Source organism: Zootoca vivipara, chromosome 6 (genome assembly GCF_963506605.1).
Source record: "Zootoca vivipara chromosome 6, rZooViv1.1, whole genome shotgun sequence".
NCBI classification, from domain to species: domain Eukaryota; kingdom Metazoa; phylum Chordata; class Lepidosauria; order Squamata; family Lacertidae; genus Zootoca; species Zootoca vivipara.
The window spans coordinates 32,754,723-32,777,092 of NC_083281.1; the positions used below are offsets into that span (position 1 = coordinate 32,754,723).

Here is a 22,370-nt window from a genome sequence, read left to right on the forward strand (position 1 = left end):
GACCTAGACGAGCGAATTGTTTGACATAAGGCAGCTCTCTCCGTTCCTCTGCGTCCAGCAAATCTCGTGGGGGAAATGGAAAAAATATGCAAGAAAAAATGAATGCACCAAAGTGCTCAAGGCAGGGCTTTTGTTCGTGCTAATGTCTGTTGCCACGCGGCAAGAGAACATTGGCCTGGTGCGTTTGTTGTGCCTGACTATTGAGATTTTTGTGTCCACAGAGGCGGAAGACGGAAGAAGAACGCCTTTTTAAAAGGCAGCTGCTCAATAAAACTACACCTCCCAAGAGCCTTTGCGACGCCGCTTTTCAAAGGAGCCAATCGGAGACAGCCTTGGTGGGCCGGAACTATAAAAGGCCGTGCCGGAGGGGTGTTCTTTCTTTCTCCCACCCCTCTTCTATTACCATGTGGTTCGATGGACGGAGGTTAGTAGTTTTCTTTTGCCTAAAAGGGGGGTGCTATGCAATCGGTCGCCATCCTCCTCCGCTTGGGGGGTGATTCCTCTTTGGACTATTGATAGCGCTACTGGAGGATTTGTGCTGCCTATTTCGGAGTGGGTTTTGATAGCCAGCCCAGGGACAGGATTGCCAGGCGTGGTTTTTGAGCAGCTGCAATATTGGCGGCTCCCTGCGGCCGCCACCCGCGTAAGAATTCTTGCGCCCGGTGCCTGGCGTGGGTTGGAGATCATGCGGGAAAGGGAGTCGCGCGTGTCTCTTGTGTGCTTCGTTGTAGCCTTAGGATCGGAAGCCCGAAAGGGCGCCGTTGTCGGGACGCACCCCATCCAAGCTTAAAAGCTGCCCAGAGGTCCATTATAAGCTCATCAGCTATTTAAAGCAGTATCATGCTGGGTGAAATATGTACGTCACCTTGAGCTCCTTTGAGAAGAAGGTAGGAAACAAATGCAATAAATAAATAGAAATAATATACTACTTTAAGCCCCCCCCCTCCCGGATTGGCTTAACAAGCAATCCAGAATACCCTGAGTTGTATCTCTGCAAGGGGAATAGGGTCTTTTAACAACTCTCAAGCGCCCTTAACAAACTACAGTTCCCAGGATTTTGGGGGAGAAGCCGTGGCTGTTTAACGTGGATTGTTTATTCTTTAAATGTATAGTGCAGTTGGAGTCTAAATTCTGGCATTTAAGGCATGTGATTTCTGTATTGCCCCCGATGGCCCTTGTGGTCCCTTCCAAATCTACAACTTGACGATTCTTTTATTCTAGTCTACAATCTTGTATTTTGAATGTTTGTTACAATACACGCAGTGGAACTGAAGGTGGCGTATGTAGTTTGAAGCCTCGTGTAGTCTACTCTTGATGATGATCAGAGGCCTTTCCCAATACCTGCTCCTTTTGGCAGGAGATGCTGAAGACTGAACTAGGCAAATAGTACTAGCTGCATGGGGCAGCATGCATTCTGCATGCAAGAGATCGCAGGTTCAATTCTTGGCATCTTTGGGGGTGTTTTTTTATTTACAATATTAAAAAATTTTTTTTGAAAGACCCCATTCTGAACCCCTGCACTCTTGGAAATGGGCTCTCTTAACCACTCTGCACCTTTAGTGAGCTACAATTCTCAGGATTCTTCAAGGGAAGCCATGACTGTTTAAGCAGGGGTCAGCAAACTTTTTCAGCAAGGGGCCGGTCCACTGTCCCTCAGACCTTGTGGGGGTCCGGACTATTTGGGGGGGGGAGCGGGAATTCTTATGCCCCACAAATAACCCAAATATGCAGTTTAAATAAAAGGGACACGTTCTACATGTGCCATGCTTCCATCCAAGCCCAGCGATTGCATTTTGCCCTCTCTCCCTTGCCCCGCCCCACCTAATTTTGCTTTTATTTTGGCTCTTGTCGTTTTTGAGTTGGGAAGCTGATCCATAAATGCAGTAGTCTTGTGGGCAGGGAGTGAGAGACTTATTTTTCACTGTACAGTATCCCAATTTGCACACTGCTTAAATTGTGTGTCCAGGTATATTCAGTAGCTACACAGCCATGCTGTCCAACATTGATGGGCAATTGGGGGAGGGGTTGACCATTTCAGTATTTCTGTTTTCTACACCCAAGAATTGCTAGTCACACACAGACACTTCTTTGCTGCCTACTGTGTGCAGTGCTCCCAGCTTCTTAACTGGGTCTCAGAAACTGCTTTTAAGTTGCAGTTTTGCCATTGCATGATGTTAGGGAATTTTATAGGGGGGGCACCCAAACGAGGCTTCATTTGGGAATCAAGATTGGCACAAATGCCCTCAAGGGGACCCCATCTGATCCTACAACACCACTCTAGTATCGCACCAACACAAACCCCTCAAGATCAAGCCCTGTGTAATAAAGGCTCCCTTTCCTACCCTTTCTCTGTTGCCTGAGACTCTATGTAACCATATTTCTCTATGAATGAATACCGTGTATCTTTATTTCTAAATGAAAGCCCCTTTTGCAACTGGCCAAGGGCTCTCAGGGATGCAGGGAACAGCCATAATCCTTTAAGCAAGAGGTCAGGTAGCCAGGGTGGTGCTCCTCTGCATATCCATAATCCATTCAGGTACCATCTCCTGCCATTCCGGACCCTCCCGAAGCCAGAGGCAATACACACACCTGGACCCATTGTTTTTCCCTGCCAGGTACTTAAGGATCCCCTCCCAGATACTTACTGGTACTTGCTTATCAATGTCCTGGGACATCATGCATTGTTACCTTATGTTAATCCTGTTTACCTCCTGTTTACCTGTATGCTAATGCCCCTTGCACCTTCCCCTTTTCTGATGGTTTTACCCTGTCACAAGTGATGTATGTATGATGCTTTCGATGTGCATTATGGGATGGTGGTGGGAACTTTTAAAAGTTCTTGCAGCCCTGTTCACGGTGTTCAGTCTGGCATTGAACCTGCTGCGCAGTAATAAACCTTGCTGTTTGCTCCGGATCATGACTGGACTCCTTCGTTTTATACTCCGCAACGACCACAGGCCCTTGCCTGATGAGCTGGGTGGCTGAGCATTCTCGCACCCAGAAATTTGCCCTAACACATGAAAATGAACGATACAGTATTGCCAGCTCGTTGCTGCAGACCACTTCGCTGCCAAGGCATAGTGACAGGGAAAACCCAAATTGTTGATGGTCTTTTACAGGGGTCAGCAAACTTTTTCAGCAGGGGGCCGGTCCACTGTCCCTCAGACCTAAGTAAAAGGACACATTCTACTCATGTAAAAACATGCTTGTCCGCGGGCCGGATTTAGGCGGCGATTGCTGGGCCTTAGTTTGGGGACCCCTGCTCTTTTACTTGATAGTAGCCTGTTTTTCGATTTGCTGTGAGAGTGTCTTTAAAGCGCTTTCGTTGTCCACCAGTATTTCATTTTCCATTCTTAATTTGGGAATAATAATAAAAATACTGTAATAATTTATCATTTATACCCCGCCCATCTGGCTGGGTTTCCCCAGCCACTCTGGGCGGCTTCCAACAGAAAAATAAAATACAGTTATCTAAAATAAAATAAAATACAGTTAAAAACCTCCCTAAACAGGGCTGCCTTCAGAGTAGTTGTTTTGGGCGGCAGTAATCAGGCATCCAAACAACATGGCTAGTCCAACGAAGTTGATGTTGAAGAATTATTGTTGGGCTAGGGCCTGGCTGACCAGGGTTCAAATCCCTATTTGGCCTGGAAGCTCACTGGCTGACTTTGGGCTGGTCACTGCCTCTCTGCCTAACCTGCCTCGCAGGGTTGTTGTGGGGATTTTTTTGGGGGGGGAAACCATGTACCGTGTTTCCCACATTTTAAGACACCGTCTTATATTTCTTTTACTCAAGAAAATAAGCCTATGGCTTATTTTCGGGGTATGGCTTATATTCCTTGAATGCTTAAAAATCCTGCTTTGGCTTATTTTATGGGTATGTCTTAAAATATGAGAAACAGGGTATGCCTCCTGCTCCTTAGAGAAAAAGGTGGGGGAGGTATAAAGGCAATAAGTATTGGATGCCCAATGTGGTATTCCTGCAGTTTTTCCTTGTGACCTCATGCTGCTTGTTTTCTGTTTCAGACATGAATGCAGGGCACTGCAGAAGAGACCAGAAATGGTTTGCAGATTGGACTGGGCTTACGATCTTGCTGCGCTGGGAATAAAGCAGGTATAATAACACTGAACCATGCCACAGGCTACTGTTTGGGGAAACTGGAGAAGTGCATGCTTGGCTGGCTTTGCTTTATACCAGCTTTTCCACCCTGCTGCCTTCCAGATGTTAAATTACGGCTGCTATCATCCCTGATTGTGACCCGTGCTGCAGGGGGCTATTGGGAGTTCTAGTCCCAAACAACTGGACTGCACCAGATTGGGAGCACTGCTTCATCCAGGGATGTCCCCTGGAAAACTTGCATCGATTAAAAGTGCAGTGTATAAAACAACACTGTTGACAAGATAACGGTAGCAAGTTCCTCTTTTGTCTTTGCAGATGACCTGGCCAGCAGGCTGACCGTTCTGATGGTGAGTCTATAAACAGGAGCATGCCTTCATTTCCAGTAGGCTAAGTTGACCCCCACTTTTCGCTGTTCTGTCAATACGGGAAGCCCACAACTTATTGGAGATTTACACTCGGGGGGATTGTGCCTAAAGCCAAGATCACATATAGTCCAAACACATTGGGTTCCATGGTGCATAGGAATGCCAAAATATTTTCCCCAAAATTTTTGTGCCCCCCCCTTTTCCCCTCCAAGCGCTTAAGCCAGTGGTGGCCAAACTTGGCCCTCCAGCTGTTTTGGGACTACAACTCCCATCATCCCTAGCTAACAGGACCAGTGGTCAGGGATTATGGGAATTGTAGTCCCAAAACAGCTGGAGGGCAAAGTTTGCCACCACTGGCTTAAGCTAAATGGCATGTAGGTTGCAGGCTTACTGTATTATATCTTCCTTCTGGGGCTTCTTGAGTTGGCTTGGTTGATGGTTGGAGCAGGGGAGGAGTTTGGTGCAATTTCACCAAACTATTCCTCTGGAACCAGATGGCTGAGGAGCCAACACTTTCCTTTCAACACCCCCTCACGGCCCTATCGAAGCTGTGTCTGCCTCATGTGGCTGATGTAGTCAAAAAGGTGCCAAAAGTAACATTTTTTTTCCTTGACGGTCGCTGATCAGTTTCTTCCCTTATAACTGCCCAGCAACACTTTCAGGAAAAGACATATTTGTCAGTGGCTGCATTGTGAAATTTGTCTGCTGTGAATCCAAGAAGAGGGGTTCCTCAAGAATTCAGAATGACATTGACCCTTCCAGAATTATTACAGTACTGTAATACTGATGGTCTCTATAGCGCTGTCAATGTGCATGGTGCTCTGCAAAGTACAAGCTTACAGTAAGGCAGCCTTTGTGGCTTTTAGATGTTCTGGTTTACAACATTCATCAGCCCCAGGCAGCATAGCCATAACTGGAGGGCACTGGTTTGGGAAGGTGGCTGTATAAAGAAGAGCATGTTTGTATAAACAAAAGCATTGGGAATGCTTCTCATCTCTGCTCTCCCTATCCCTTTTAAAGGAATGAGAAGATGGAACAGCATTGGAAGTGTCTTCTCATTGAAGTCTGTGGACTTTGAAGCACCAAGGTAAAAAAAAAGCACTTGCTGGTCCAGTCTAACTGCTGAGTAAGTGGGCTGCATGTTAAACCAAGAGCTATGGCTTAGCAAATAGCCACAGGATCTCCAACAACATGCAAGAACAAGATGGATGGGACTTTGACTTCTCAGGCTTTGTTAGCTGCAGATGTCACTCGACTCTCCTACACAGCTGCTTTCTGGGTGGCTTAAACATGTGTCTTGGTTTAAAATAATAACTACTACTACTACTACTTTAACCTTTTATATGTTCTTTATTCAAATATTGGGTGTCTCATTATTCATCAGAGATCATCTGGAATCATTCAGTTCCTAAAAGGGATGTCGTTGTTGTGGTGTGACTCAGCCAGGTTAGCAGCCAATCCTGCAAGGTATTGTATACTTTTTGCTCCTGATCGTTCGTTGATTTTTATATATTTATAAAACGTAAAGAAGACCTGAGGTGAATTATTGCAGCTGCCTGTAGCCTCCCTATCCCTTTCCCATCAGATCTGAATACCGATCTCATGGTCAAAAAGGAGGGAAATTAATATTTTAAGTTGGCCCTAGTATCTTTGCTGGGACAAATCCTGCACTGAACTGGGCTGGCTTAAAACAATTTGTTTTGGAGTCCTAAGAATCTCTCAGCTGTGCTGGTCCCACAGGATATCCAGCAACTGCCAGTTGTCTTTTATTTGTTTTCTATTACCCACACTTTCCTCTTTTCCTACTTCAATGAGTGGCGCATATGGTCATCACTTTATCCTCAGAGCACCCCTGTGGAGTAGACTAGTTGAGGGCTAGTGAGCGGCCTGGACATCTTCACATTTTGAACTTGAGAGCTTTGTTTAGACAAATGAGCAGAGGAATAAATCATGTCCTATTTTGATTAGCTTCTTTTGGTGCAGCCATGCCTTTACCACAAAGTCGATAAAAGGATTGCAGAGGGGGTGCATGCCTTTGATAAATCATTTAATGCAAATGTATGTCCTAGGACTCCAGGTTGGACTACAATTCCCATCATCCTTGGCTGGGGCTGATGGGAGGTGTAGTCCCATTTAAGAGTAAGCCCCCTTGAACCTAATGGGACGTAGGTACGCATCATGATTCAGGATTGCACTGCAAGTTTTCCAGATACGTGGCAGGAGTGATGGAAGTGTTATTACTACTACTGCTGCCATTTTTTTATAGGACTGGAGAAGCAGTGTGCTGAGCTTCCATTCTCCTGAAGAGCATTCCCATGTGGAACAGGCAGATTGCAAAGGGACCTCCAGCAATGTAAGTGCCTATTAACACAACAGTAGAAAAGGAGCTTGGTCTTGTGTTAACAACAGTTCATTGATGGATCTGTTTTAGGCAGGGGTCAGCAAACTTTTTCAGCAGGGGGCCGGTCCACTATCCCTCAGACCTTGGGGGGGGGGGCGGACCATATTTTGAAAGAAAAAATGAACAAATTCCTATGCCCCACAAATAACCCAGAGATGCATTTTAAATAAAATGACACATTCTACTCATGTAAAAACACGCTGATTTGCAGGCCGGATTTAGAAGGCGTTTGGGCCAGATCCAGCCCCCGGGCCTTAGATGGTTTTAGGCAACGTGTGGTCGACAGCCACCTTGTTAACAGCTTGGGAAGCACGTGGTTGATCGCAAGTATGGAGTGCAGCACCTCCTGCCTGGTCTGTGATGACTCATTTTTCTAATGGTGACGGCTGGATGAATCCTGCGGATATGGGGCTGAGACCAAGCAGATCACATTGGTGGGGGTTCTTTTCCAAAGGGCAAAGTCCTTTGGTCTGTTTACTTCCTAGCTGTTGCAAGTGGCGTATTGGGAGTGGCGCTCCCAATTCCTTTGTACCTGTTAAGTTAGTTATTGGTTGGCTTTTTATTATGGAGTGGAGGAATTGGCAGTTTTTAAATTAGTTTTTAAATTAACGGAGGCTTTTCTTGTAATACGGCAAGAGTAGCAGAGATGGGGTGCCGTATCCAGTAGTCTCCATGAACCCATATGCAACCTGGATTTGCAAACAATTTAATTATTATTGCCTGCTTTGTACTGTAGAACTGATATGCTTGTTTCCACTTAGAACTTCCTAAGTGTTCTGTGATGTGGATTCTCATCTTTATAGAGGTGTAAATAATAGCAAACTTTTTTTTTTTAAAAAAAAACCTCCACATGTTAATAAACTTTCCCTTCTTTTAGGTCTTCAAAGACTCCTTCAAGAGGGCTGGAGAAGTAGTGTCGTAACCAGAGAAGTTTCTTGAGATTCTCCATAATTGGAGTGGTTGTTTTTCTGTAATTGTGGAATTAAAGGAATTTTGTTTCATACAATCAGAAAAGTGTTTGTTTATTGTTGTTTTTGCCACCTCCTTTGCAAGATTTAAACTGGCTTATTCCCAGTAACCATAGTTAAGGTTTACCATACTTTTGGCTGGGTTTGTGTGACATGGGAAGCTGTGGTTAATCGAAAACACAAGCAAAAGTTTCTCAACTGTTTGCAGCAGCACCAGGACTGGGAAAGCTCAAGGGGGGGAGGCTAGATGTTACTTCTCATGGTGTGTTAGATTTGTGTAATGGGCCTTGTACCTTGGTTTTAACAAGGTCCTCATCTGCAGTATACACTTTGATACGGTCATGGCTTCCCCTAAGAATCCCAGGAGCTGTACTTTGTTAAACTCTCCACTTGCAGAGCTTGCAATCCTTTGAGATCCCTGGGAAAGGAGGATTGACTTTCAAACCACTTTGGGAACTGTAGCTCTGTGGGGAATAGAGGTCCCATAACATCACTAAGCAGGCCCAGGTGGCGCTGTGAGTTAAACCACAGAGCCTAGGGCTTGCTGATCAGAAGGTCGGCGGTTCGAATCCCTGTGACGGGGTGAGCTCCCATTGCTCTGTTCCAGCACCTGCTAACCTAGCACTTCGAAAGCACGTCAAAGTGCAAGTAGATAAATAGGTACCGCTACAGCAGGAAGGTAAACCGCGTTTCCGTGTGCTGCTCTGGTTCGCCAGAAGCGGCTTTGTCATGCTGGCCACATGACCTGGAAGCTGTACGCCGGCTCCCTCTGCCAATAACGCGAGATGAGCGCTGGAACGCCAGAGTTGGTCACGACTGGACCTTTTAATTTTTACAAATGCTTTCTTTGGGAAATTCCACAGTAATAAAACAAATAGTTACAATAATACAGTACAAAAATAAACATTGCTACTACATTTCATTAATTACATTTCATTTATAATTGACCCTTACAACAAATAAAGGCTTTGCATGTCATGCATCTATCTCATATATTGGTTTCACCTTTTAAGTTGTGTTACTGAAATAAATGCACTTTTCGATGATATTCTAATTTCCCGAGTTTCACCTGTAGCTCAATCCTACCCAGCAGTTGCACACAAAACTCCGCTTTGGAACAGATGGTACCCTGCTTCTCAAATAAGACTTTTAAAATGTAACATAAACACAGTTAACACGGGCAGAGTAAAATGAGAGCGTTTTTCTCCACGCCTTCTGACCCTGAAGCGTCTCAACATGTGGGGTTGGGGAACGAGGAGATTCTTAAATCTCCATTGCAGAGTTTTCACATGCCTTGGAGTTAACAAATATGTTGATAGCTACGAGTTTTTTTGCATGCAAAACTGACTTTTCTGGAAATCTGCCCTTTTTTAAAAAAAACCCAAAAAATGCAAGGGCTGTGAGGCACTAGAATGGTAAATTTGTCCACTTTCATAGGGTTCATGCACCCTATAATAAATACTCAAAAGTTTAAGGTCAACGTGTGCGGGGGTGGGGATTGTGTGACAATTTAGTGGCATGAAGGTCCTGGAGAAAAGTGTTGCAAGACTGATCTGGGATGTAGATAGGCTACAGGGATCTGTTTGGATTGGGTTTTGCCTTTTCAATGGAGAAATAACAGAAGCTAGGGAACTAAAAATGAAAGGCAGCCATGGTGGGGGGAGTGGAATCCACATTTCATTCACTTTTGGCTCTCCAAGATGTTGCTGAACTACAGCTCCCATGCGAAGTTAGGAGTTCCGCAACCTTTGGAGGCCTATTGGTTCTCCACACCTGTCTTCCACACCACACCTGTCACAGGAAGGCTAGGATAAAAACAACCAAACAAATATAAGGAGGCTTCTTGTATCAGGCCAACATCCTGTTCTCACAGAGGCCATCATAGAAATCGACTTTGAGAGGCAGGGCTTCCTCTCGCTGGAAGATTCTGCTGGTAAGATTCTTCCATTTGCAACCACCTTGGGCATTTCTAGGTTGCCTGTGGGGAACCTGCAGCTCTCCAGATGTTGCTGGACTCAACTCTCCTCAACGCCTGCCAGAGTGGTTGATGGTCCGGGATGATAGGATTTGTAGTGCCAACAACATGTGGAAGACTACAGCTTCCCCACCCATGATCTAATGGGGTGTGCATGGTCCCTGCTGCTATAGAGGGCTTATTGGACAGGCAACAACAGTTGGCAATGTCCGTTGCCTTTTTCTGAACACAACTGCATATCCAACAATCACAATAGTTTTATTATGCATTAATGTTTATAAGCTTACTGACCAAATATTTCTGGATAGAAAGGGAGGGGGATATATTTAGTGAAATTTGCTCTCTGCAAATGAAATCAACCAGAGGTCCCTGCAATCATACCCTTCTGTAGTGGAAATTCAGAAGGATAGTTTGTTTTATAAATTGCAGCTCTCTGTAGGTGAATTACTGTTGCTGTTGATCTGAAATGTAAAGTCTGACTCTCAAAATGATAACATGAGCTTGGAAAAAGTCTGTTAATATCTGACTCCTGCTTAAAGAGCTTGCCCCTTAGGAACCAAACAGGCCCTAGAATTATTGATAAACATTGCATAATAGTGAGAAAGGAAAATCCAATTCCCAAGGCAGAGAAGGTGATTCAATAAGGACTGGTGGCTGTGGAGAGGGGAATAGTCTGAGAAGATCTACTCAACCAGAATTCCTTCCCAGACCTTTATAATATGGGTATCAATGGTAGCTCTCGTCTCTTCCATGGTTAAAATTCCTGATCTTGATCATAATACTTTGGCAAGCAGGCAAGACACACTGTACGCAGTGCAAAATCTATGCTGTATTTGTCCTACAGGAAATATATATATCGTCCTGCCTTGTTAATGCCCGTGCACCACCACTCAGGGTGGCTAACAACAATTTAAAATTGTAATGCAACAATAAGTGCACAAAAACATATTTTTTTAAAAAAACAATTGCAGAGCTAAACATTGCCTTCACAGATAAATGCAGTTTTGTTCTGCCATTCTTAAAACACAGATCTGATTCAGCAGTTTAGATTGCAGTGGGCTGATATTTTTATGACTGGAGTTCCTTTTTCTCTTGAGAAGCAGGGAAATTGCTTTGATAGTCTATTCCATCGCCTGCCCCCAACATCCATCGCCTGCCCCCAACATATATACACATACATACATTTCGCTCCTTGCATTTGACAGAGATTTGATACAGAAGCTTGCTTGTTTTGGTGGGGAGAGAGGCAATGCTATCTAAGGGAATGCTGTGGGTGGGGCAGAAAGGTGTGGAAAGAGGGCCTTGTTCTCAAATCAGACAGATGTTGGCTTCTCTTTGTTCTGAAGGTGGTGGGTGGGAGATGGCTAATCCTATCAGGTTGGAGACCTCCTGATCAAACTGGAGCTCTGCTGCAGTCAGGATTGTCGGGACAAGTTCCTCAGAGGTCCCAGTCTCTCTCTCTCTCTCCTGAGCACTGCCCTGGATGAAGGCTTCTGTTTCGCTGCTCCTCTGAGCCTCCTTCCACCATGGAAGCAGCTCCTGAGACGGAAATAGCGCAAACGCCTCCAGCCCGCAACCTGAACGGCAACTGGCACTACCAATTCCGCATCCTTCTGCTGGGCGACTCCATGGTGGGCAAAACGTCTCTGCTCAGATGCTACACGGAGGGATGCTTCGTTCCATCCCCGTGCCCCACGGTGGGCGTGGAGTTCTACAGCAAGATGATGGAGCTGCCCCCAGGCATCAAGGTGAAGCTACAACTATGGGACACGGCTGGCCAAGAGAGGTTCAGGTGAGTCGGGGAAGTCCATGTAGGACCAAAGGATGGGTGGGGGAAGGTGCACATGCTTCTTACCAGTCCAAAACCTTTCCCTTTTCTAAATCCCCTTTCCCTACTGCCCTGGAAATGAGATCTGGAAGCCAATCACATTAGCCAGTGCCGCATTACTGCTCAGTTAGCAAAAATCCATTCTGTTGCATAGACCTTTGGTGTCCGTATCATTCCTTGCTCCCTGCATTTAATTTCAGCCAGGTTGGCGATTCTGCTGGAATGCCAGCCAGTGGTGCCATGAAGGAAGGACTTGGAGGCGCTGGTGGGCCAGGGGATAGCACCGAGTTGGCTTACTACATTTTGAAGTAACCTAAGTATCACCCTGTCTGTAAAGGAGGGGTGGGAGGAGCTTGCAAGGCCACTATGCCCAGAGTTTAAAATGTCCTAGCTGCACCACAGATACCACCCGTCTTCATTCCCCACATATTTCATCCCCACTTATTCTTCCCCCTACTGGATTTCTTTTTATAAAATAAAAGTGTTATCCTTGGCAATTAAGTTGAGATTTTAAGAAATTAATAGAAATGGAGAGGAGAGGGGGAATAAGCATTTATCACATTCCTGTCCCACCTTTCCTCCTATAGGGTTGCCATATGTCCTCTATTTTTTCCAGGACACACACTCTTCTTCATAGGTATGCTGTCTTATTACAAAAAAAAACAAAAAACAGAAATAGACTGGAAATAGAAGTTGCTGAATTGCAACTTATTACCAAACTTAAAAAGGGACCCAGGTGGCGCTGTGGGTTAAACCACAGAGTCTAGGGCTTGCTGATCAGAAGGTCGGCAGTTCGAATCCCTGCAACGGGGTGAGCTCTTGTTGTTCGGTCCCAGCTCCTGCCCACCTAGCAGTTTGACAGCACATCAAAGTGCAAGTAGATAAATAGGGACCGCTTCGGCAGGAAGGTAAACGGTGTTTCCGTGCGTTGCTCTGGTTTGCCAGAAGCAGCTTTGTCATGCTGGCCACATGACCCGGAAGCTGTCTGCGGACAAACGCCGGCTCCCTCGGCCTATAGAGCGAGATGAGTGCCGCAGCCCCAGAGTCGGACACGACTGGACCTGATGGTCAGGGGCGCCTTTACCTTTACCTTTACCAAACTTAAAACCATGGCGAGACCTGGTCTGAATAGAGACATTGGATTCTTATCTCATTATAGATGATAAAGATATTTTTAGCCATCTCATCCCCTTGCTTTTTCCTGTAAGACAAATTGCAGTCGTTAACGGATGTCAACAGGTTTACCACACCTATCAGCCAATAACCCATTCCCACTACCCTTCTGAGTAATACCCCTCCCCACCCTCTCACTATATATAAGGATCTGGTGACTTCTGTTTCCGTGTATCTGAAGAAGTGTGCATGCACACAAAAGCTCCTACCAATGACAAACTTAGTTAATCTCTAAGGTGCTACTGGAAGGAATTTTTTTAATAGCGATCCATAGTTAAAAGTAGAAGTCAGCAAATGTGTCCTCTTAAGTCAGCAAATGTGTCCTCTTAGTTCCAATATGTCTGTAGATGTTAGGAACTGGTTGGCATCAGGAAACACCCTACGGGAACAAGGAAGGGATTAGCTGGGGGCCTGCATCCCAGGGGGAGAAGGCAGCGGGCCTGGGCAGTGAGTTCAGCTCAGGCTTCATTTATTCATCAATATTAGGGGAGGGAAACCTTTGAACTGCCAGATGTTGGGCTCCAACTCCCATCAGCCCCAGGCAGTAGCAAGGGTTGATGGGAGTTGCAGGCCAGCAACATCTGGAGGACCAAACCTTCCCCCACCCCCGATTAAGCCTGGTGTTCCTAAGCAAGAAAATATAGTGGGAAATTGAGCTCATGTGGTACCAAAAAAAGCTCCAGATTTCCAGCAGCAAAGGCACAGCTCCTCAAAGTTGCACAACAGAATCTTCATATAATTACAGTACTTAGAATGTGTATAGTGCTTTGCTGATGGTTAGTTGTCATCCCGTGGTCATCAATTCAGGTGACACAGGGTTTTGCAGAGCAATCTGAGACAGTTTCTCCAAGGAGCTCACAGTGGTGTACGTGGTTCACCCCCTCCTCATTTAATGCCTACAGCAATCCCTACAGGTAGGTTAGGAGAGGCAATGACCGGCCCCAGGTCATGCAGTGAGGTCCTGCTCAAGTGGGGATTTGAACCCTGGTCTCCCGGGTCCTAGACCAACACACTAACCCAAAGCCTTCCAAACATTTCATGTTGGCTGACACACTTTTCAGACATGCATCATTTTGCGACACAGTTTTACTAGCAAACCAAAGGTTAAACTAACCCCTTTCCAGCCCTGGGAGGAGCGTGGGGAGCATTTGCACGACACACCTACACACTGCAGCCGACACACTAATGTGTCACGACACAGAGTTTGGAAAGCTCTGCACTAACCACTACACCACACCACACCACACTGATCTCACAAGCTCGCTTTGGTCAGAAACTAGATGTTTGTGCATATCTTTGAGAATCATGAGTATTTGCGAATCATTCTGGGCTGAATAATGAACTTTGCTTTCTGTACTCCCTCTCACAATCTTGGATAGATTCCTGTTGGCACTCTGCACAAAAGTTGCCTGTGTTTTTCACAGAATGGTGAAAAAACAACTGAAGGGAGGGTAGTGCATAGTTGTGTGTTGTGGGCTGGGGTGAGGGGTATTTCAAGGTTGTCTGTTGTTATTGTTCTTTTGCAGAGTTGAGAAATTTATCCCATTCAGTGACTAGAAGCCTGAGGGCATTGATCTCAAGTCATCCCAGAGGCCATCGTATCTCCTTGGAATGTACATGTCTGACCTTGCTTACTGATCCACTCAGCTATTGACACAACCTAACCAACTCCTTTTTTCTTGCTAATTTTACTGCAAACAATGGCACTCTCATATCAGCTCCTCTTCAGAGATAAGATTTGTTTGTAGAATCTCTGCTTGTTTATGTGGTTGTAAATCCTATAGGAGTCTCCTCACTTGATTACCCTGCCCCTAGCCATGAGTTGGACTGGGAGATAGAGGCGTGGTGGGGAGGTAAGGAAGGAAAGGGGATGTTTAAGGAAATTAGAAACTGAAATAAAATGTCAATATTTATCAATAAACAAATTGGGGGAAAGAAAGGAAGAAATAAGAGAGGAGACTGTTACAGTATGAAGAAGTGAATGTAAAAGGACCAGAGAGAAGGGATGGAAGAAAGTGGCAGGGTTTTTTCTTTTTGAGCTGAGTGTGGAAGGAGATGAAATTAATAAGAGATGGGTAAAAATATTTTGAGAAGCATGTGGCAGTGGGAAGGAAAAAATATTTTTAAAAGCCTTCTCTGCTTCAAGCCTCTCTAATCAAATTATGCCTAAAATGGAGAGGCTGAGCTGTTCAATATCACATGTCTGTGCTTAGCTTGAGGACAGCTGAACCATAGGAACTCCTTGCCAGAAGGAAAATGCTTTGGCTAAGAATTTAGCAATGTCCAAAAGATGGTTTAGATATCGTACGAAAATTTGCGGAGTATAAAACGAAGGAGTCCAGCCATGATCTGGAGCAAACAGCAAGGTTTATTACTGCGTAGCAGGTTCAATGCCAGACTGAACACCGTGAACAGGGCTGCAAGAACTTTTAAAAGTTCCCACCACCATCCCATAATGCACATCGAAAGCATCATACATACATCACTTGTGACAGGGTAAAACGTCAGAAAAGGGGAAGGTGCAAGGCGCATTAGCATACAGGTAAACAGGAGGTAAACAGGATTAACATAAGGTAACAATGCATGATGTGCCAGGACATTGATAAGCAAGTACCAGTAAGTATCTGGGAGGGGATCCTTGAGTACCTGGTGGGGAAAAACAATGTGTCCAGGTGTGAGTATTGCCTCTGGCTTTGGAGGGTTGGGAATGGCAGGAGATGGTACCTGAATGGATTATGGATATGCAGAGGAGCACCACCCTGGCTACCAGACCTCTTGCTTAAAGGATTATGGCTGTTCCCTGCATCCCTGAGAACCCTTGGCCAGAGTAACAAAAGGGGGTTTCATTTAGAAATAAAGATACACAGTATTCATTCATAAAGAAATATGGTTACATAGAGTCTCAGGCAACAGAGAAAGGGTAGGAAAGGGAGCCTTTATTACACAGGGCTTGATCTTGAGGGGGTTCGTGTTGGTGCGATACTAGAGTGGTGTTGTAGGATCAAATGGGGTCCCCTTGAGGGCATTTGTGCCAATCTTGATTCCCAAATGAAGCCTCGTTTGGGTGTCCCCCCCCATAAAATTCCCTAACAATATGTTATTTATTTTACACAGTACATTTATATCAGGCCTTTTCTCAAAGTTGCTCAAGGCAGAATTCTTCCTCCCGCACGAAGACTACATTGTACTATAAAGTGGACATTGCTCAGCATCAATAAATTTCTGAAGACTTTGTGGATATGTTTTGCTAATGTAGTTTAGCAATATCTGTAAAGGCAAGTGGGAGTTCTGTGCTTACATCTCAGAAGATACTTTGTCACTGTCATTGCTCCAGAACAAAGTCCTGGATATGGTTACGAAGAGTTGGCATTTGGTAACTAGGCAAGTGACTTAAAGAAAGTATCCATGATATATTGGAAAAAAAGTTAAATTAATTAATCTGCTGCTTCTATTCTTAGGTGCATCACCAGATCCTTCTACCGGAACGCAGTGGGTGTGATCTTGGTCTTCGATATGACCAACCGGAGGTCCTTTGAGAGCATCTTTGATTGGTACCATGAAGTCACCAGTGTTATGGAGAAGGTTGTCTTCCTCTTGGTTGGCCACAAAAGTGACCTCCAGTCAAGGAACAGAGTCACAGTTGAAGAAGCAGAGGGACTGGCCATTTCTTTGGGCACACAATTTATTGAAACGTCTGCCAAGGACAACCTCAATATAGATTTGGCTTTTGCGACCATCACCAATATGATCTACGACGCTCTGAGAAACAAGGAGATTGACCTGCAGGAAGGGTGGGATGGTGTGAAGGTGATCCATAAGAAGAGAACTAGCGGTCTTCAGAGAAGGAAGAAGGCCCCGCAGGAAAAATGCAATTGCTAACCAAAGTCAAGGAGTGAGATGTGGTTGGAAGGGGGCAGTGGGTGGGCTCTAAAGAGGAGAAATGAGCAGAACTCTTTCATAGCCAAGGTTCTGAGATGCAAGCTGCAGAGGACCTCAATGACTGGTTGACTCTCAGAGTGACATTCATTCATCAGCATTCAAGATTGTTTGGGACACATACTTATGAAGGGCAGGGCTGGAGTCAAGAGTGGGCAAGGTCTGGATAGTTCAGGTGGTTAGAGCATGGTGCTGATAATGCTAAGGTTGCAAGTTCGATCCCTGTATGGGACAGCTGCATATTTCTGCATTGCAGGGGGTTGGACTAGATGATCCTCAGGGTCCCTTTCCAACTCTACAGTTCTGTGATTCTAAGGCCAGAGCCCAAGTGATGAAACCTTCCACGCCTTCATTTCCCCCTCTTGCCACCTACTGGAAATGAGGCTGTATTTGGCCCTGTGACCACTGGCGGCTCACCTCTGCTGTATGGAAACCAGAGATACCAAGACAGACATGGGAGTCAAAGATGGTTTGGATAGCACCAGAGTAGATAGAAGAGAATATGGAAAACCGTTGTTTGCAGCTGAAAAGCTTGCTACACTGACCTTTCAGTGCAAGTGGTCTGTTAAAATGCATCTGAACTGCTTTGCAATGTTCAGGTTATGAGAGCTTATTCTTCAATTGTTCTGCAGAAAAGTTAAGCATAAGCTGGGAAATGTTTAAGGGGAATATTTGTTTATAGTTGGGGTGGGGAAAGGATAATGGGTGCAATGATATTCAGAGTTCAGTCATTTAGACAGAGTCAACATTCCACTATATTTGAGAATACAAAAAAGAAGAAGAAAGAAATATTTTCATACTGAGTTGATGACTTGGGGGTGCTGGGAATGCTAGAGGCCCATTTTAATGTGAAACAAGGGCGCTGATTTCAAAACAAGAAAATAAAGTCATACTGCTGGTTTATGTTTAGTTTCTCTATATGCCACTTTTCTATAGTAAGTTTAACGTAAACTAAAGCTATCATTTAATTCTTAAAACACCGTAAATTAAACTCATAGGGTTGTATCCGATACTGGCCCTGCTCAGAGTAGAAATTAATGTACCTTTAGGCTTAGGCTCATAATGAGACATACATACCCTACCAAGGTGCATATTCAAGGGATTAATTAGGCAAAAGAGCTGAAAACCATGATAAAAAGAGTGACATATTAATGACTGAAGTTTCATGAGACTTCAAAGGTAAAGGTAAAGGACCCCTGACAGTTAAGTCCAGCCGCAAACGACTCTTGGGTTGCGGCGCTCATCTCGCTTTACTGGCCAAGGGAGCCAACATTTGTCCGCAGACAGTTTTTTGGGGTTATGTGGCCAGCGAAACTGGAGCAGCGCATGGAAATGCCATTTACCTTCCTGCTGGAGTGGTACCTATTCATCTACTTGCACTTTGACATGCTTTCGAACTGTTAGGAGCTGGGACCGAGCAATGGGAGCTCACCCCATCATGGGGATTCGAATTGCCGACCTCATAAGACTTATATAGGATAAATTCCTATTTTAGTTTTATTTATTTATTTTATGAATCACATCACCAGGAACCAAGGCAGCTATAGTGCCATCTGCTGGGAGAATCCTTCCACCCCCTCAGATTCATGAGGCAATTCCCCACCACCACCACCATAAAAATATTATTAGTTTTTCATATATCCAAAACAATACAAACAAGAATATTCATCCCCTAACTTGTGTCCTCACCCCACTCAGGACAAAGTGTGTTTAGATTTCTGTGAATGGCAGATGGCAGAGGATGATGATGACAGTAACAATAACGATAACAATAACAATAATATACAGGCTACCTACCTGTAAATAATATACTTATACCCCACCCATTTGACTGGGTTGCCCCAGCCACTCCTTAGACATTGCATACAAAGCAAAGTCTGTTCAAAGCTTGTAAGAGTCATTGTGGAGTTTTTCCTTCTTGCTCTTAAGTCGATTTCCCCGTTAGCAGGAGTGCCAAATTTGAGGTGTCCGTTCCCTCAGCATCTACCCAGAGAGGGTTCTGTCTGTCCATGTTGCAGCAACGATCCATTGTGAAGTTAGTTCTTTAGAAGCTGCAGGAGGAAGTTCCATTCAAAGATAAGAAGAGCAGCAAGGGCCAAGGGCATGGAATCGGGTCAAATTTGTCATGAGGCAATTCTTTTTAATTTAAATGGTGAGCTTCTTAGAGGCTCCTTGCTGTTGCCCTTGAAAACACCTCTGAATATAAATATAACAAAGTCATCCTTGATGGGAAAACCCTTTTTGAATCCTCCTGAATTCATGAGGCAATTCTTATTTATTTATCAAACAAGCTCTTCTGCTGTTGCCATTTGTAAAACTCCGCTCTGACCCCCTGGGGGCTTTGGAGACAGGCGACTTGAGACAAAGAGGTGACTCCTGAAACAGAAACATTTTGCTCCTTCTCTTTTTGTGGCTTCAAAAGAGAGAGAGATTTGGAAAATATTCGACTGTGGTCCCTGCCCCTGCTTGTTTCTGAGGGAAAAGGTGTCTAAAGAGAGAGGCAGTATGGAGCAGGGGTTAGAGTGCTGATCTCGAAGCTGGGAGACTAGGGTTCAAATCCCTGCTGAGCCATGAAGCCCACTGAGTGGTTTTGGGCCTGTCTCTCAGCCTAACCTACCTCACAGGGTTGTTGTGAGGATAAAATGGAGAGCATACCATCTTGAGCTCTTTGGAGAAAAGGTAAATGTAATAATAGACATAATAACTAAAGTTCTCCACAGAGTAAGTTGTGGAACTCCTTTAATTCCTATTCAGGCAGCTCTCAGCCCTTTTTGTTCTTGAGGGAGACGGTTTCTGACACTGTATAGTTAACCTCCTGGTTGATAAGGTTTTGTGGGGAAACTCCTTACAATATCCACAACTTCATTCTAACACTTTTGGACATATGAGTCAGACTCTCCATGGTTTCTGCCTAGTCTGCAGCATTTACATATTGGCCAGCACAAAATGTTTGATAGCCTCGCTCCTTTATCTTAATGCTTGAGACTTCAGGGCAGGATGACAAAGAGGAAGGAGATTCATTGTCACCTGTGCTTTAAATGAAATCCTGGGCAGTTTCTTCTGTTTCCAAATCCCTGATCTGCACTGACTTAATCCAGCAATGAGGGCAGGGGGATTGCCTCCACACAACCAGGGCAGTTTGGATAAAATATACCCCCCCCCCTTCACTCCACTTGCTATTTTGCACCTCGGCGACAAAATTGGTGCTGCACAAAAATGGTTACCATACTAGGCTGAACCTTTCCTGTAGAATGGGTGGCCAACTCCCAAGAGACTGCGATCTACTCACAGAGTTAAAAACCTTTTGGGGGGTTTGGGTCAAAGTTGTTGAGTTTTTTTCAGGGAGGAGGTAAAATGTTGAGCTTTTTTTAGGGGAACCACAGTTGTTCAGCTTCTTTGGGGGGAGCCAATGATCTACCAGTGATCTACCGCAGACATCCAGTGATTTACCGGTAGATCACGATCTACCTGTTGGACATGCCTGCTGTAGAACTTCTACAGGAGAGTCAGCCTGATGACAGCCCAAAAGAAGAAACACCCATGCCAAGAATGTCTCCCTTGACACATCTCCCCTGGAAACCAGAGCTGTCTTTTTCTATTACGCTGGAGGACTGGCCTCACAGAAAGGAACCTTGGAGTATACAGTGCCTCTAAGGCCAGAGCTGATGGGAAAGAGGGAGGGTAAGAAATCTCCTGTAGATAGTTGCTAGTTAAAGCCCCATCTCTATGTGCAGAGGTGGTCTTCCTGCCTTTACCTGGGATGTGCTTCCGGCAAACCAGACGGCTGCTGGTGGTCCTGCACGAGGATATTGGCCATGACCTGATGTACCAAGCACAGAGCTCCTGATGCTGCAGACCACCCATCACCAGTGGTCCATGAGCGTCATTAAGGTGGTCTGCAATACGTCTGCGAATTTGTGATTGAAGGCAGGAGGCAGCTTTAAATATTTGTATTGATTTTTAGCTGCATTTTTACTGCTTCTATTTTTTCCCTTATATTGCATTTTTTTTCTGCACAGTATTACAATTTGAATTCTAGGGAAAGGAGCCGGCAACAAAGCTGCCAATATCTTAACACCATTATACAGTGGCATAGCATGGTGGAAAGGGGGCCCCAGGGGCATAAAATGATTAGGGGAGCAAAATTTCAACATCATATGCTGCCTCAGTACGGCTGCACTCTTCTCTCGCTGGGCTCTGTTGAAAATGGCTTCCCCATGTGAACCAGGAAGTGACCTCTCCAGAAAACGGAACAACTCATATTTCCTTATCTGTGTGGCTGTGATCTCCTGGTAATGCGGACAGCATTAGGGAGTTGAACGTGCATGTGTACTCCATCCATTTCCCTCCCACCCACTCACCCCTCCATGTGGCCCCGGGCACTGGCAACCCACGCTACGCCACTGCCGTTATACAGATCTATGGTGCAACTGCACTTTGGGGCACTGTGTACAGTTCTAGCTGCCTCTTCTCAAAAAGGATATTGTGGTTGGAAAAGGGTCAGAAAAGGGCCACCAACATGATCTAGCGATCGTGTGAGGAAAGGTTGCAACATTTGGGGCTTTTAAAATGTAGATAAAAGGTAGGCTGAGATAGGATAGAGGTGTATAAAATTACACATGGCATGGAGAAAGGAACTAGAGAAACGTTTTTCTTCCTCTCTCTTAACACTTATGGACAACCAATGAAACTGATTGTTGGAAGATTAAAGGTAAAGGGACCCCTGACGGTTAGGTCCAGTCACGGACGACTCTGGGGTTGCGGCGCTCATATCGCTTTACTGGCCAAGGGAGCCAGTGTACAGCTTCCAGGACATGTAGCCAGCATGACTAAGCCACTTCTGGTGAACCAGAGCAGCGCACAAAAATGCTGTTTACCTTCCCGCCAGAGCAGTACCTATTTATCTACTTGCACTTTGTGCTTTCGAACTGCTAGGTTGGCAGGAGCTGGGACCGAGCAACGGGAGCTCACCCCGGCACGGGGATTCAAACCGCTGACCTTCTGATCGGCAAGCCCTAGGCTCTGTGGTTTAACCCACAGTGCCACCCACGTCCCTGTTGGAAGATTAAGCACAGACAAAAGAAAGCAATAGTGACTGAAGGGCAATGAGGCTGCAATCCCATGCAAGGGTACTTACTTCCAAGTAAATATGCACCCATGTAGGTCCCCATTTTGTTTTTGTTTTCTAAATTATAAGGTTTGGCACTTTTCCTAGAGAAGGGGCATGTACACCCGCACTCTCACATACATAGATAACATCTGATGTGTTCTAATGAGAGTGATATGTTTCCTCATTAGAACTCTGAAAGGGTTTAATTTATTCTCCTGATGCTCTGACTGCTAGCCTAGAAATATTATCTTTTTGCCACCAGAAAGAAGAAAGGGTGCTGTTGCCCGTGGAATGTATGTGAAATGTGCTTCCTCTCTGCCTGGCTTCCCCTCCCATAAACGTTGCACATTCTCAGGGTGGGGCAGAAAAAGGGCAAGTTATGAACATCCAGGCTGGCTTAGCAGCTGCCTGCCTAAACATGAAATGAAACAGCCATCAGCCCCAGGCTCAGGCTCTAGATGCGACCAATCTGCTTTCACCTCCAACAAGCCTCA

At 45.1% G+C, this 22,370-nt stretch overlaps 1 protein-coding gene, 1 long non-coding RNA gene and 3 other non-coding genes across 5 annotated transcripts; all 5 read left to right on the top strand.

Moving 5' to 3' along the window:
* The first annotated feature begins 303 nt into the window (after positions 1-303).
* On the top strand, positions 304-8,363 carry LOC118087795 (uncharacterized). Its single transcript, XR_004692864.2, has 7 exons — positions 304-424; positions 4,027-4,114; positions 4,436-4,467; positions 5,506-5,572; positions 5,870-5,952; positions 6,752-6,838; positions 7,764-8,363. It is a non-coding gene; the product is annotated as an uncharacterized LOC118087795 (long non-coding RNA).
* On the top strand, positions 5,017-5,159 carry LOC118088059 (small nucleolar RNA SNORA16B/SNORA16A family). The gene has a single exon (XR_004692919.2). It is a non-coding gene; the product is annotated as a small nucleolar RNA SNORA16B/SNORA16A family (small nucleolar RNA).
* On the top strand, positions 5,621-5,753 carry LOC118088063 (small nucleolar RNA SNORA44). The gene has a single exon (XR_004692923.2). It is a non-coding gene; the product is annotated as a small nucleolar RNA SNORA44 (small nucleolar RNA).
* LOC118088071 (small nucleolar RNA SNORD99) lies at positions 7,236-7,309 on the top strand. The gene has a single exon (XR_004692931.2). It is a non-coding gene; the product is annotated as a small nucleolar RNA SNORD99 (small nucleolar RNA).
* Positions 8,364-10,980: 2,617 nt separating the features above from the next.
* RAB42 (RAB42, member RAS oncogene family) lies at positions 10,981-16,715 on the top strand. The gene is made up of 2 exons (XM_035119702.2): positions 10,981-11,621; positions 16,289-16,715. Exons 1-2 carry the CDS (start codon positions 11,356-11,358, stop codon positions 16,707-16,709), a joined length of 687 nt encoding a protein of 228 aa, XP_034975593.1. The 5' UTR covers positions 10,981-11,355; the 3' UTR covers positions 16,710-16,715.
* The last annotated feature ends 5,655 nt before the right edge of the window (positions 16,716-22,370 follow it).